The sequence below is a fragment of the Simochromis diagramma genome, unplaced genomic scaffold (assembly GCF_900408965.1).
Source record: "Simochromis diagramma unplaced genomic scaffold, fSimDia1.1 OVJJ01000361.1, whole genome shotgun sequence".
Taxonomy (NCBI): domain Eukaryota; kingdom Metazoa; phylum Chordata; class Actinopteri; order Cichliformes; family Cichlidae; genus Simochromis; species Simochromis diagramma.
Window position 1 is genome coordinate 11,638,178 of NW_024386860.1, and position 15,006 is coordinate 11,653,183.

General features: G+C 38.0%; 1 protein-coding gene across 1 annotated transcript; it reads right to left on the reverse strand.

Annotated features, from left to right (window-relative positions):
• Nucleotides 1-446: 446 nt before the first annotated feature.
• Nucleotides 447-7,346, reverse strand: LOC120732753 (phospholipase A and acyltransferase 4-like). The gene is made up of 6 exons (XM_040030561.1): nucleotides 7,338-7,346; nucleotides 2,475-2,577; nucleotides 1,607-1,742; nucleotides 1,035-1,264; nucleotides 661-828; nucleotides 447-572 (listed from the first exon to the last, which is right to left on the reverse strand). Exons 2-5 carry the CDS (start codon nucleotides 2,544-2,546, stop codon nucleotides 679-681), a joined length of 588 nt encoding a protein of 195 aa, XP_039886495.1. The 5' UTR covers nucleotides 2,547-2,577; nucleotides 7,338-7,346; the 3' UTR covers nucleotides 447-572; nucleotides 661-678.
• Between the last annotated feature and the right edge of the window lie 7,660 nt (nucleotides 7,347-15,006).

Consider the following 15,006-nt stretch of genomic DNA (forward strand, 5'->3'; position numbering starts at 1 on the left):
CTTTAAATATCTAAATGATTTCAGATTTAGATGCCAGATGTCAGTATCGTAAACACAGAATGAGTGTGAACTAAATTTCTTACTTCATAGATGAATTGTTTAATCTGTGTAAGATATGGTTTCAAGTGGACATCATCGTCCTGTGTTTTGGTGCGGTGACCAACAACCTGATTTAAGATGGTACTGCAGAAAAAATAATTATACCAGGTGTCTTAAATATTTATGTAGATGCTGAAAATGGCAGCCTCAGCACTGCATTTATTTAAATGCATTTAAACCCCTCTTGTATCTCACCACCAAATGGTTAATAACATTTAAGTCTAAAATATTGATGTAAATGGCACTGGGGGAAAGAATATTGGTGGTGCAAAAGCAAAGGGCCACATAATAAGACAGTATGTGTTGGGTCCACATTTATGAGACAAATAAGAACTGCATGGACGCACTTCAATTTGACACAATCAAAAACAGAATCTTGCTCAGTGTTTTATTTCCAGTGAAGACTTCATGTCATGTAAAAGAATGAATATAGAAAAGCAAGACAGGTTAAAAGTGTGGGAGTCCTTAAAACAGTGGTCCCCAACCTTTTTTGCGCCACGGACCGGTTTATGCCCGACAATATTTTCATGGACCGGCCTTTAAGGTCCGGGGGTTGGGGACCGCTGCCTTAAAACACTCTTAACACTGATCCTCAACTTCTGAATCCTTGTAAAGTTCTTCTAATATTCTTATGACTTCTTCATCTGATATGCTTTTCATTGCTTTCTCCGCTTTAGGTAATTTCTTTCCAAAGGACAATTTGAGAAAAAACCCTGCCTTGGTTCCAGGCTGTGAACAATAGAAAAGGAGGAAAAGCACTGTTAAAAGGAGGGTTATTTCAATTCAATTCAATTCAATTCAATTTTATTTATATAGCGCCAAATCACAACATAAGTTGCCTCAAGGCGCTTCATTATTTACCTTCTGTTCATCAGGTTGAAATTTTTTAACCATGTAATGAGCAAACACAGTAATACAATATTATTGTCACATACCTGCTTTACAAATGCTTTTCCATAACGCACCCAAGTTGCAAGATGTTCACAATTGTTGTTCAGGAGTTTATATTTTCCACAGTTTTCCTCAGCTTTCATGACTTCGATATGTTTAATAATGTCAGCTTGACTTGATGGTGTCAACTTTTTATCCAGATAATTTTCTTTTTTATGTTCTCCCTGATTTGCGAGAGAACCGAAAACACAGTATTTACCATCTTCAGGCTTACCTGTAATGATTAGAAGAAACTGCTAGAAATACGTTATAATAATTTGACAGCAAGCCTGTTACCATTTCTCATTAGTTTAATTTGCTTTTTTCATATTACCATTTGTATCGTAAATGTAACTGCTATTTCTGTACTTCTACACAAATAAGGAAAATGTACATCAGATACAAGACCCCCTTACTATGATTCTGGTTCACGTTTAGGTCATTTGTATACTTAATTATTTAGAATTATGATGACATGCATTCAGAAAGAATTTTTACATTATCTTAACATGCATGTGTTTCAGGGATTAACTGATTACTGTACTTCTCATATAGTTTCAGCTTAAGTAATACATACGTATGCGATGAAATATGTCCTTGTCTTCTCCTTGGCCAAATAAATTCTTTGTACCCACATAAACAGCAAAGTGTTTGTAAGCTTTGTTGATTTTGGCACATTTCCTTTGAAATGAAATTATGTCTCCAAATGTGTACTGAAAATAGAAAAAATGTTTTACCACCAGGTACTGACTGCATAACAACAAAAACAGCAATATTTTCTCTACAAATAATAAAAGATTTGAATGAATGTTTTAATTTGCTTAATAATCATACATTTTTTATACAGCCGCTAAAATACAATAACAACAGCACTGCAACAATAGCGTGGGTTAGGTTTACATTTATTTGTTGTTATTCCAGTAAAGTAAACTGAAAGATTAGAGGTCAGGATGTACCACAAAGCTTTTGTGGAACATCGCTGATAAAATGGCAGGTGTCCAGATCTGGTACTTTCTTCATACTTACTCAAACATAGTATGAAGACTTCTCAACTGTAAACAGTAACTTCTAAAAGTATTTAGACATTTGCATTTTTATCCAAGGTCAAATGTCACCATTGTCCCTACTGCCAAACGCACCTCAACAGATGATGCTACTCTTAATTTTTAAAATCGTGGATTTACAACATCCTTAAGGGACACTGAAGGAAATTTTTTTAAATAAAATCTAAACACAGTGAAGTTCATAAAAGCAAAACTGTGAATACTTTCTACTCATGCAGCTTGCAAAAAAAAAAATTATTCCATCAGAAATGTTCTGCCTGTCTTTAAAAAAAAACATTTTACATGTTACACTGCCAATCTTACACACATAAATATGGTTTCAATGTGACATATCATTTGGATTATACAAAACAGAAATAGAAAAAGTAAGAAGTTACTTACATCACCGTTAATCTCTACTACTGCGATCACCAGAAGGTGAAAGGTCAAAGCAACCAGGATAAAATTCCTCATTTTTGTAGGAAGAAAGAACTGTTTTGACGATCTAAGAAAACAAAAGTTTTGAGAAAATTTGAGAAACAAAACAAAACAAAAATACCTCCTAATATCTCTTTTTTTTTTCTTTGCCACAATTGATATACCAAATAGTCAGCTACTGGAGAAGTCATAGGAATAATAGTAAGCTCTTACCTTCTTCAGTGAGGTAGTGCTCATCCAATGAGGCAGAGGACAGTATCGTGTTATATATGATTTAGAACAACAGAACTGATCATATCAAGTCTTAGTCCAACCCATGTATGTGTCACATCTGTCTGCAAAAAAGGTGACAGTTATGTAAAGCACTTTTAATTTGCAAAGTAAACAATGTGAACATAATTCATCTGCCTATGATGGTTTTAAATCTTATTAGCACAATATGTGTGTGTGTGTGTGTGTGTGTGTGTGTGTGTGTAGATATGTATGTATATATATATATATATATATATATATATATATATATATATATATATATATACACACATATATATATATACATATATACACATATATATATACACATATATATACACATATATACACACACATACACATATATATATATATATATATATATACACAACAACACCCAGCACGCCCCTGCGGGCGGTTTATCCTTCAAGCTCGGGTCCTCTACCAGAGGCCTGGGAGCTTGAGGGTCCTGCGCAGTATCTTAGCTGTTCCCAGGACTGCGCTCTTCTGGACAGAGATCTCCGATGTTATTCCCGGGATCTGCTGGAGCCACTCGCCTAGCTTGGGAGTCACCGCACCTAGTGCTCCGATTACCACGGGGACCACCATTACCTTCACCCTCCACATCCATATGTACCATATGTATGTATATATATATATATATATATATATATATGTATATATGTATATACATACATATATGTATGTATGTATGTATATATATATATATATATATATATATATATATATATGTGTGTGTGTGTGTGTGTGTGTGTGTATGTATGTGTATATATGTGTGTATATATATATATATATATATATATATATCTACACACACACACATATTGTGCTAATAAGATTTAAAACCATCATAGGCAGATGAAGCGCACAGCGTCCAAAACGCTGTGCCAAAGTCAAACACTGCAGCATCACTGAGAGTTAAAAACTGTGTAAATTCTTTCATCTTTGATAAAATGATGAACATTTCTGCTTTACCAGGTATAACAATTAAGTTTAACATCCAGGCATCCTTGAAAACAATCAATTTAATGAAGTTAGAAGTTAGCAGGAAGTTAGCTCGCTAGTTTCCACCTAAACATGATGTGCCATTCTGACTGAGAGATTTCTGAAATAATTTAAAACGTACAGCTCTGCTATCACTTCTAACATAAATGAAGACAGAAAACTAAACAGCAGTGACTTTTGTAGGGTTACTGAAGTTGGACTAGCTGGTATATAATGATGTGCTATGTAATCGCTAGCGACACAGCTATGTTAGCATAACATAAACACAGCCAAAACGTCGGCTGCATCCTTCGGAGGCCGCATTTGAAGGCCGATTACGTCACAGTCAGGCGACGAAGGCTTTTCCAATTCGTCGATTCCTTCAAATGCGGCCGACAAATGCTTCCTTCCCCAAATTTGAAGGATGGGTCGGGTGTGTCCTTCGTGGCCCACCATATCAATTCAATTCAATTCAATTCAATTTTATTTATATAGCGCCAAATCACAACAAAAGTCGCCTCAAGGCGCTTCATAGATACAGAGAAAAACCCAACAATCATATGACCCCCTATGAGCAAGCACTTTGGCAACAGTGGGAAGGAAAAACTCCCTTTTAACAGGAAGAAACCTCCGGCAGAACCAGGCTCAGGGAGGGGCGGCCATCTGCTGCGACCGGTTGGGGTGAGAGAAGGAAGACAGGATAAAGACATGCTGTGGAAGAGAGACAGAGGTTAATAACAGATATGATTCAATGCAGAGAGGTCTATTAATACATAGTGAGTGAGAAAGGTGACTGGAAAGGAAAAACTCAATGCATCATGGGAATCCCCCGGCAGCCTACGTCTATTGCAGCATAACTAAGGGAGGATTCAGGGTCACCTGGTCCAGCCCTAACTATATGCTTTAGCAAAAAGGAAAGTTTTAAGCCTAATCTTAAAAGTAGAGATAGTGTCTGTCTCCCGAATCCAAACTGGAAGCTGGTTCCACAGAAGAGGGGCCTGAAAACTGAAGGCTCTCCCTCCCATTCTACTTTTAAATACTCTAGGAACAACAAGTAGGCCTGCAGAGCGAGAGCGAAGCGCTCTAATAGGGTGATATGGTACTACAAGGTCATTAAGATAAGATGGGGCCTGATTATTTAAGACCTTGTATGTGAGGAGCAGGATTTTGAATTCAATTCTGGATTTAACAGGAAGCCAATGAAGGGAAGCCAAAACAGGAGAAATATGCTCTCTCTTTCTAGTCCCTGTCAGGACTCTTGCTGCAGCATTTTGGATTAGTTGAAGGCTTTTCAGCGAGTTTTTTGGACATCCTGATAATAATGAATTACAGTAGTCCAGCCTGGAAGTAATAAATGCATGAACTAGTTTTTCAGCGTCACTCTGAGACAGGATATTTCTAATTTTAGAGATGTTGCGCAAATGGAAGAAAGCAGTCTTACATATTTGTTTAATATGTGCGTTGAAGGACATGTCCTGGTCAAAAATGACTCCAAGGTTCCTCACCGCGTTACTGGAGGCCAAGGTAATGCCATCCAGAGTAAGAATCTGGTTAGATACCATATTTCTAAGATTTTCAGGGCCGAGTACAATAACCTCAGTTTTATCTGAATTAAGAAGCAGAAAGTTAGCGGCCATCCAGGTCTTTATGTCTTTAAGACATTCCTGCAGTTTAACTAATTGGTGTGTGTCATCTGGCTTCATGGACAGATAGAGCTGGGTGTCATCAGCATAGCAGTGAAAATGTATGCTATGTCTTCTAATGATACTGCCTAAGGGAAGCATGTATAATGTAAACAGAATTGGTCCTAGCACTGAACCCTGTGGAACTCCATAATTAACCTCAGTGTGTGAAGAGGACTCTCCATTTACATGCACAAATTGGAGTCTACTAGATAGATATGATACAAACCACTGCAGCGCAGTACCTGTAATACCTACAGCATGTTCTAATCGCTCTAATAGGATATTATGGTCAACAGTATCGAACGCTGCACTAAGGTCTAGCAGGACAAGCACAGAGATGAGTCCACTGTCAGAGGCCATAAGAAGATCATTTGTAACCTTCACTAAAGCTGTTTCTGTGCTGTGCTGAGCTCTGAAACCTGACTGAAACTCTTCAAATAAACCATTCCTCTGCAGATGATCTGTTAGCTGTTTGACAACTACTCTTTCAAGGATTTTTGATATGAAAGGAAGGTTGGAGATTGGCCTATAATTAGCTAAGACTGCTGGGTCTAGAGATGGCTTTTTGAGTAAAGGTTTAACTACAGCCAGCTTGAAGGCCTGTGGTACATAGCCGATCATTAGAGATAGGTTGATCATATTTAAGATCGAAGAATTAATTAATGGCAGGACTTCTTTGAGCAGTTTTGTAGGAATGGGGTCTAAAAGACAGGTTGATGGTTTGGAGGAAGTAATTATTGAAGTTAACTCAGAAAGATCAATTGGAGAAAAAGAGTCTAACTTAACATCAATGGTACTAAGAGTAGCTGTAGATAATATTACATCTGTGGGATGATTATTGGTAATTTTTTCTCTAATGATAAAAATCACCATATCTACTCAGGTTAAACATGATATATAAGTCACTCGGATAACTTAAAAATGAAATTGTTTGGCTTTTTTCAGTGTTTTATTTGTTCCGGAGTAAATCGGTTTGGCTGAGATCAAAGTTATTAGATTAAATAAAATTTTATTAATCCATTGGGTGGGTTCCTCCGGGATTTTCACACAATAAACGTCAAACAGAAAACTAATTAAACAGAAGTGTGAGATGGTGGAGAATTTACGGCAGTGTCCTGTTATATTTTAGATAGCAAGGAGCAGAAGGCTGAGTTTATTAAACTCCACTGACACAACGGTGACGCAAATCTGAAGGCTAGACCGTCCCATTTCACAGCCTCACACTTCCGGCCTTCCCGGCCCATGTAGACCGTGAAGGCCGGGTCCTCCGAAGGATGCAGCCTACGTTTTGGGACACAGCTAGTGAAGCTGGAGGATGAATGCTAACTTTTTTGGCAGGATGTTGTAAACAGACCAAACTTCAGTCAGGAGAACAACTGAGATAATCCATCCACAATATGAGGTTAGTCATTAATATACTGCAACAACATGGGAATAAAGCAGCTGCCAGAGAATTCAACATTAATGAATCAATGGAGGAATCAAGGAATCAAGGAATCACGTGGAGGAACCAAGAAGAATGAGTTGAGTAAAGTTTGACTTATCTGCCTGTTTTGTTTTGCTTAATGCTCCTTATAATCCAGTGCGCCTTATGGTGCAAAAAATACAGTACTGTCATGAACTAGCTGTGTGAAGGCAGATGAGGGCCAAATGCAAAACTCACGGAGACTGAAGCTGTTTCCGTTGTCGTTTTTCCTATTTCCGTTGTGTTTTGTGTGCTTTTGCAGCGTTTTTCTTATTGCTGGTGTTTTTTTTAAGTTCCAGTCCGTTTGGCCTCTCAGGGCCACCGTAGATTCAGATAATAACACAAGGATTTCATCATTTGTGAAACCACGCTGAAAATACTCAGCAATTTGTGCATTCATGAGCAGAGATGGGCAGTAACGTGTTACTTGTAACGCGTTACTTGTAACGCGTTACTGTAAGCTGATTACTTTTTTCAAGTAACGAGTAAAGTAAGGGATTACTATTGCAAAATCGGTAATTAGATTACCGTTACTTTCCCGTAGGAACGCTGCGTTACTGCGTTACTAAAACCGTGATTTTTTTGCGAGAATGCCTCACGACAGTAACGTAAGCGAGTGCGACGTTTGTGACAACAGCTGTGTGCAGATCAACAATGGATCATATATCGATTGTGGGAGAGAGTATGAGCGTGCAGCGTTTAAAGCGTGGAAGTACTGACCTTACTTTGAGTTTGATTCCATAAAAAGTGACAAAAACATTAGCATCCGTTGTGCGTGGGAAGAAAACTTTTTACAGCGAAAAAAACCCCTAAACTTCCAAGCAAGCACCGAGTGCGCTACGACGTAATGGGAAACTCACAGAGAAACTCGCGGATTCTTCAACTGACCGCAGCACACCTGCACCAGGGTAAACCTCCGCCTACCCCACTCCTGCTTTACAGGTGAAAATAGAGCAACAGGACTGCTGAGTCTTTGACTTTATTTATTTTCTGCTGTGTTTTACTTGCATCTATTTGAAAGACTGAGTGTAAACACAAAAAATATTTTATTTTATGTGCTGGAATGTGCAGAAAATAGGTTTAAATGTTAAACTAATTTATTCAAGTCAGAGAATGTTGCATATAATTAAATTTTTGCTTGATGCATAAAGTTAAAAGATTAAAACTGATAAAACAAGTTAAAAAAGGAGACTTTTCCATTTGATTACATTTTGTATGATGGATTATGTAGAAAAAGTAGAATTGGGCTGAAAGATCTATCGCTTTATCACCTATTCAGGTTGTAAATCGTGTTTTTAAAAAGTAACTAAGTAACTAAGTAACTAAGTAATTAATTACTTTTGAAAACAAGTAATCAGTAAAGTAACGGGATTACTTTTTTGGGGGAGTAATCAGTAATTAGTTACTGATTACTTTTTTCAAGTAACTTGACCAACACTGTTCATGAGTGGCTGTAATACTGGTAGTTCAGCTGTAGCATTTGTAGCTGAGGGCTTCAGCTTCTGGGTAACAAGGAAATGACATCATTCATGTAGATTACTGATTGGCAGCGCTAGCTTGAAATTTTGAGTTACTTTTCTCAAAATTTCGAGTTAATAAGTCAAAATTTCGAGCAAATAACTCAAAATTGCAAGAAAGATAACTCGAAATTTTGAGTTATGGATACTTTTTGGGGGGTTTTTTGTGGCGGAAACAAATGGGTCGTTACCTACATTTGGCAAGAATTTCATGTCAATGGCACCTTTGGAAATATATTCCCTTAGAAAACTGGCGATGAATTCAGTACTTATTTTACCTGCTGTACACCCTAGTGAACTCTCATGTCTAAATATAGAAATAAATTTAAAGAAAACATTTCAGTGGAATTGTGGCCTCTGACTGAATACACTTAGGTCTATTTGTTGGGCAAAGACATACTTTTTTGTACTTTTTCCTCCACCAGAGTAGATTTAAATAAAAAAAAAAAATGAAGATGTCATTGGAATCTTGCAGGGAGTGCCTAGTTGTGGCCTGTTTATGGTGAAATGATGCTCTTTCTACTTCCAGATTATAGCCCCAGCAGTGCTCATTGGAACTGTACGTACTTTAGTATACTTCAATACCTTTAAGCTGGTGTCATGACTTTCCATGCTTTTTTTGACCTCCCTTTCTGCATGTGTTCAATACTTTTTCAATATAGCATGACATCAATATTATGTTTTTCTGTTTGCAACCAATACAGGACTTTGTTAAATTTCTTCAAAGCTGAAAAATCTGCACTTCAAACACATTTAACCTTCCTCTCGTGTTAGCTTTCTGTTATCATCTCTTATGTTAGCGGGTCGGTTTTGACCCGTGAATTAAATCAGCTATAAAATATACTAAAAACAATAAGTTATCATCCAATTTGTTTCTCATCTCTTGGTTACCTTGTTAGGCTTCCTTATCCATGAAAATGTTGGTTTTAACACTTTTGGCATGGGCCTCTGGGTCTTTTTTTGTCACTATACCCCTCGATTTCAATTAAAAAAAAATTGTAAAATTAACCTCAAGAGAATCATATTAATAAATAAAAGGTTTCTGTGTTACCTGAGTATTACTGAGGGGTATAGGACACATCTCTTAAATAAATCTGTTTTATTGATTTTTTTCATTTTAAGATTAATAACTAAAATGACATCTATGGTGTTACGGGTCAATTTCGACCCATAGACATTTACATCAAGAAAAGACAAAAAAAGTTTGTTTTTTTCAGCAGTAGACCTTTAATATAAACTGAAAAAAAAGAAAAAGTCCACTCCTCCTTTGTTTTGGTTATAGCCGTGGGTAATTGTGGGCTTTTTATCACTTCCCAATGATACAGCTTCACCTCAGTTTCCTTTGTGAAGTTCTTGTCCGAGGTCATATCTGGTAAAAAATAAAATAAAATAAAATATCACAGCTGATATTGTGATCCTGCAGTCCAGTGGTCATATGGAGGACCACACATTTTCATTGTTTCTTCTCAGGGGTGCCACTCGCAGCTTTGACTGTGAAAATCTGTACATTCCAGGCATAGTTGGTTTTTGCATCACAGGCTTCCCAGATTTTTCTGCCGTTTTTCCCTGGCTTACATTCCCTGGCTTCCCTGGCTTTATCAAATGTGTGAAGTGACATCGTTGCCCAGAAAATGTTTCTGCCTGTCGATGCATCCCATAGACGATCAGTGGCCTCATTGCAGCATCTGTACACTCCAGCAAGAACAATGAAAGCATCCAGGTATTCCTCATCATGTCGCCATGGACTTTTTTTTCCTTCAAGGTTCATCATAGTAATGATGATTCTTTCTAGTGACAATGGCATAAATATCTCAAAACATCTCTTGATGTCACTGACTTTGGTCAGAGCAAACCTTGTGATTCCAGGGGTCATTTTGATGACATTTGCAGCAGCTGCCCTGCCATGTACATCATGAGGTACTGAGCTCCAAAAGATCTTACCATTTTTGGACTTGAATCTTTCAGCAGGAGTAGCTTCAGCACCAGTGACCTCCACCTCTGATCAGATGTGTCTTCTGGATGATAGTCCACATTGTCTTCCTCCTTAGAAACCTGCCCATCTGAATCGCTATGCTGCTCTGTGTCCTCTCCTTCATTTTCACCAAAAATATGATCCTGAACTTAGCTCACTGTGAATCTTCTTCTCATTTTTTGTATGCTGCAAATTGTAAATGTGCACTCTGGAAGTCAAATGGCCACTCAAATAGTGAATTCACCTCACATGCCCGTGTTTATTTTGTTTTGTTTTTGTGCAGGTATACTGCAAAAAACATGCAAAATAAGAATCCCCTAAAGCTCATATGATTAGGAGAGGCGCTTGCTGTAAGTGTTTTACCTGACAGTGCACTTATGATTTCAGTTTTGGCTTTAATTATTGCTTTATACTCATAATATTATACCTGGGTCGAAACCGACCCTAATAACACAAAGGTCATAATTTCAACTAGGGCATTTTATAATTTAGTGAAAATATTTTTTTTTGTTTTATTTTGTGGAAATAGAGGTTCCTGACAAAGTCAAAAAGCCTTGATACAATAAACAAATGTATGTGATTTTTTTATGCATTTGAAATTTAAAATGGGTCGGTGCCGACCCTAACACGAGAGGAGGGTTAATTAATTTTTTTTAAACGTCCTTTCTTTTCTGCAATTATTATTATTTTCTCTGATTCTGAGGGGCACAAAAACATGCTTATAAATGTTAACAGTCATTTAAACCTTACCATCTCTTGAGTCTGTGTCTACAGGTCTCATCAGAAATCTTACCATGGGTTTGACAGCTAGGTCTGCCTGGGGATTCTGGCCTGTGACCTGCAGCAGGAATGAAAAGCAAGCTGCTGAGGCCTCATCACATCTTACTCCTCATCACCAGTGTTTTTCATATTCAAACTTCAAACCCAACTGACTCAAGTGACATCAATTGCAAACATTTAACAGTTTTCATAAAACTACCCCTGGATACATGCTTAACTTTTCACATTTGCATTTGCACAACACCACACCTCTACACCGTTTTCTTTTAGAGTTATCTGGCACATGTAAAACACTAGAACATTTGACTGATATGACCTGAACTGTATTCAAATCAGAAGCTAATGAGAAGCTACTCTGATAATTATGTGCTTAAATTAACAGTATATCGACATGTTACAAAACTCGGTGCTGTATAACTATTAAGAAAATAAGTTGTGGGATTTTCCTATCCTATCAAAATCCAATTCCCTTTTTCTGAACCTGAAGCTAAAATAGTAAGAAGACAGTCAAAAACATTTCTTTTCTTTTAACAGGGGGTCCAGAAATGAATGCAACGTGGTGAAATCCTGCCATGTAAGAGAATACAAACACAATAGATCAAAGTCAAAGGAGCTTGCAAAGAAAAGCGTCTGGACTTCTTTAAGTTACTTGAAGACGTTTCACCTCTCATCCGAGAAGCTTCTTCAGTTCTAAGGTCAAATGGTGGAGAGTCCCAGATATAAACCTAGTGGGAGTAACCCCCCACAGAGGGACAAAAGGACCCCCTGATGATCCTCTAATCGCCTGAGTCAAGGTGGGAAACTGGGTGTGGGTCCCAATCAGCCAGAGGTTTCGGGTGAGTTCATTGTGAAACCTGGCCCCACCTTATCATGCGAATTCCTGAGATCAGATGGCCCAGGATGTGAGTGGGCGTTAAGGCGTCTGGGAAGGGATCTCAAAACTGGATTATAGATGGCAGACAGTTGGTGTCGTAAACCACCGCCTCTGTTCAAAGATGGTCGCTCACAGTGGACATAGATGGCTTCTTTCACTCCTCTTTCAAACCATCTGTCCTCTCTGTCCAAAATGTGAACATTGGCATCCTCGAAAGAGTGTCCTTTATCCTTAAGATGCAGATGGACTGCTGAGTCTTGTCCTGTGGAGGTGGCTCTTCTGTGTTGTGCCATGCGCTTGTGAAGTGGCTGTTTGGTCTCTCCAATGTAGAGGTCTGGGCATTCCTCGCTGCACTGTACAGCATACACCACATTTTCACCACAACATTTTCTTTTCTTTGCAAGCTCCTTTGACTACGATGACCTGGATGACTGAGAACCTTCACAGACACAATAGATCAAAATGTTAAGCTTTAGGAGAGTGGGGATTCTTGATTTGTTTAGGATCTGATCCTCTACAAACATACAGAACCTTCTATTCTCTGTCCTACAGTCACTCTAGTATATACAGTGGGTACTTTAATTGCTATTGCATGTACATGACACACATTTTGACCCAGCAAAACTTTTGTTAAATAAAACAAATAAGGTGTTTTTTCACCTGACTGAAGTGCACCTCTTAAAATCTGAATATAAAATCTTTCACTCCAGTCATTGTAGTGGCAACTAGCAAAAGCAATGCCTGGAGTAAGGACCTGCTGTATATGTAGCCCTTAAAATATCACCACTCAGTGCAGATAACAATGTAACATTAATATCGTATTTTTAATAATAGGATCAAATTTGGAGCCTGTGTTCTTTTGTGTTCTAGTTTGTAAAGTTGATCCTATTAAAATACTATATACTGTATAATACTATATACTATACTTAAAAATACTATATTGTTATTATATTATTATTAGCTATGGATGTGGCTACTTTAATGGCTGCATATACAGCAGGTCCCTAGATACTCAAATCATTGCTTTTGAAAGACATCTTGTGGAATTTGTTAGACTTGTTTTGACACAAACCTTTTAGAAGCTACCTTATTGTTATGATTTTAGCACCAAATTATATAAAACACTCCATCGAAAAGATCAAGAAAGTGATTATAGATATGTTCATTCCAATTAAGGATTTTAATTGCATGTGGTAAAAATAGAATGTTAATATGATCAGCAGTTGGAGGAAAGCCTTTAGACCCCATGTCCAGATCACGTTTCATCTCCTGCACCTTTCAGACAGCTCCCTGTAAGAGATATTGCTTCTCACATCACCATGGCAACTATCTCTTATCCCCTGGTCATGGTGGTAGTTTGAGAAAAGGGGGGAAGAGAGTATTCTGCAAAACGAGAATTTATAGCCCTGTTTTTCTCTAGCGGGGTCAGCCTCAAAGTCTTGTATCTTTTGGTGCTACCACCAGACCATCCCCGTCAAGTTCCTCAGAGAAGATTTCTCCCTGTTTATATCTATTAGTGTCTGAGTGTAGCAGTCTAAATCCAAAACTATTCTACAATGCTTATTTATGTGCAGTAAAAGGATAGCACATAAATGTGTGATACAAATTATGAGGTAATTGTGTAATATAAAATAATGGGGGGTATATGAGCCTTAAGGAAAAAAAAATTAATTCTAACAGCATGTCAATAATAGCACATAACTATTGGATAAGCTTCTCATTAGCTTGTGATCTGAATACAGTTCAGGTCATATCAGTTAAATGTTCTACTATTTTACGTGTGCCAAAAGAACACGGTGTAGAGGTGTGGTGTTGTGCAAATGCAAATGTGAAAAGTTAAGCATGTATCCAGGGGAGGTTTTATGAAAACTGTGAAATATTTTCAGTTGATGTCACTTGTGTCAGAAGGTTTTGAAGTTTGAATATGAAAAACACTGGTGATGAGGAGTAAGAAAGATGTGATGAGACCACAGCAGCATACTCTTTGGCTGTATCCCAATTCAGGGTCTGCAGCCTTAAAGTACGCAGCCTCAACGATCCTCAAGGGCCGCGTACTCAAAGACTGCTAAGGCTGGAAGTGCGAGGCTTGTGAAATGGGACGGTCTAGCCTCTGTTGCGCTGCCCAGGTTGCCTAGCAACCATGATACTAACAGCTGGAAACGTGTCATACAGCTTTGTTTGACAGAAATGAAGGAGAAAATCTTTTGTTCATTTGTTTCTTTCTTTCTACATGAGCTTTGATCATTCTCTGTAAGATTAAGGTCAGCTATTGAACGGCGTATATTTTAAAGTAAAGGCTTTAAAACCAAGTTAGTACAAACGTCACTAATGTCACATAACTTTGCCGACATGTGGCCAACAGTAATGTTTTCATGTTCTTTGTTATTAAACATTTGCACATAAATAAGTGACATAATATTCAGTACTTACTTAAAGTTTACTCTTTGGGCGCCCCTCATCCGCCATTTTTTTTTTCGACAAAATTATCCACACGCACCGCCGCGCTATGCATTCTGGGATATGTTGGGCCACGAAGTCTACACTGCCACAGCCTTAAAATTCAGGGAAATGAGGGACGCATTTCAGGGCCACATTTCGAGCAGCCTTTGAATTGGGACAGCCTTCGGCGCGCCGCTGTGACGTAATCGGCCTTGAAATGCGTACTTTAAGGCTGCAGACCCTGAATTGGGATACAGCCTTTATTTCTGCTGCAGGCCAAAATCTCCAGGCAGACCTAGCTCTCATCCCTATGATAACCTTATTGCCACCTTATTTGTTTTATTTAAACATAACAAAAGTGTTGTTTGGTCAAAATGGATCTCATGTGCATGCAACAGCTTCTCAGATTTTCAAGCCAGGAGTGTCCCCCAAGGTATGTGTGTGTGTTTGTGTGTGTGTGACCCACCCCCTTTTTCACATCTTTTGCTCTTAGAACTGAAGAAACTT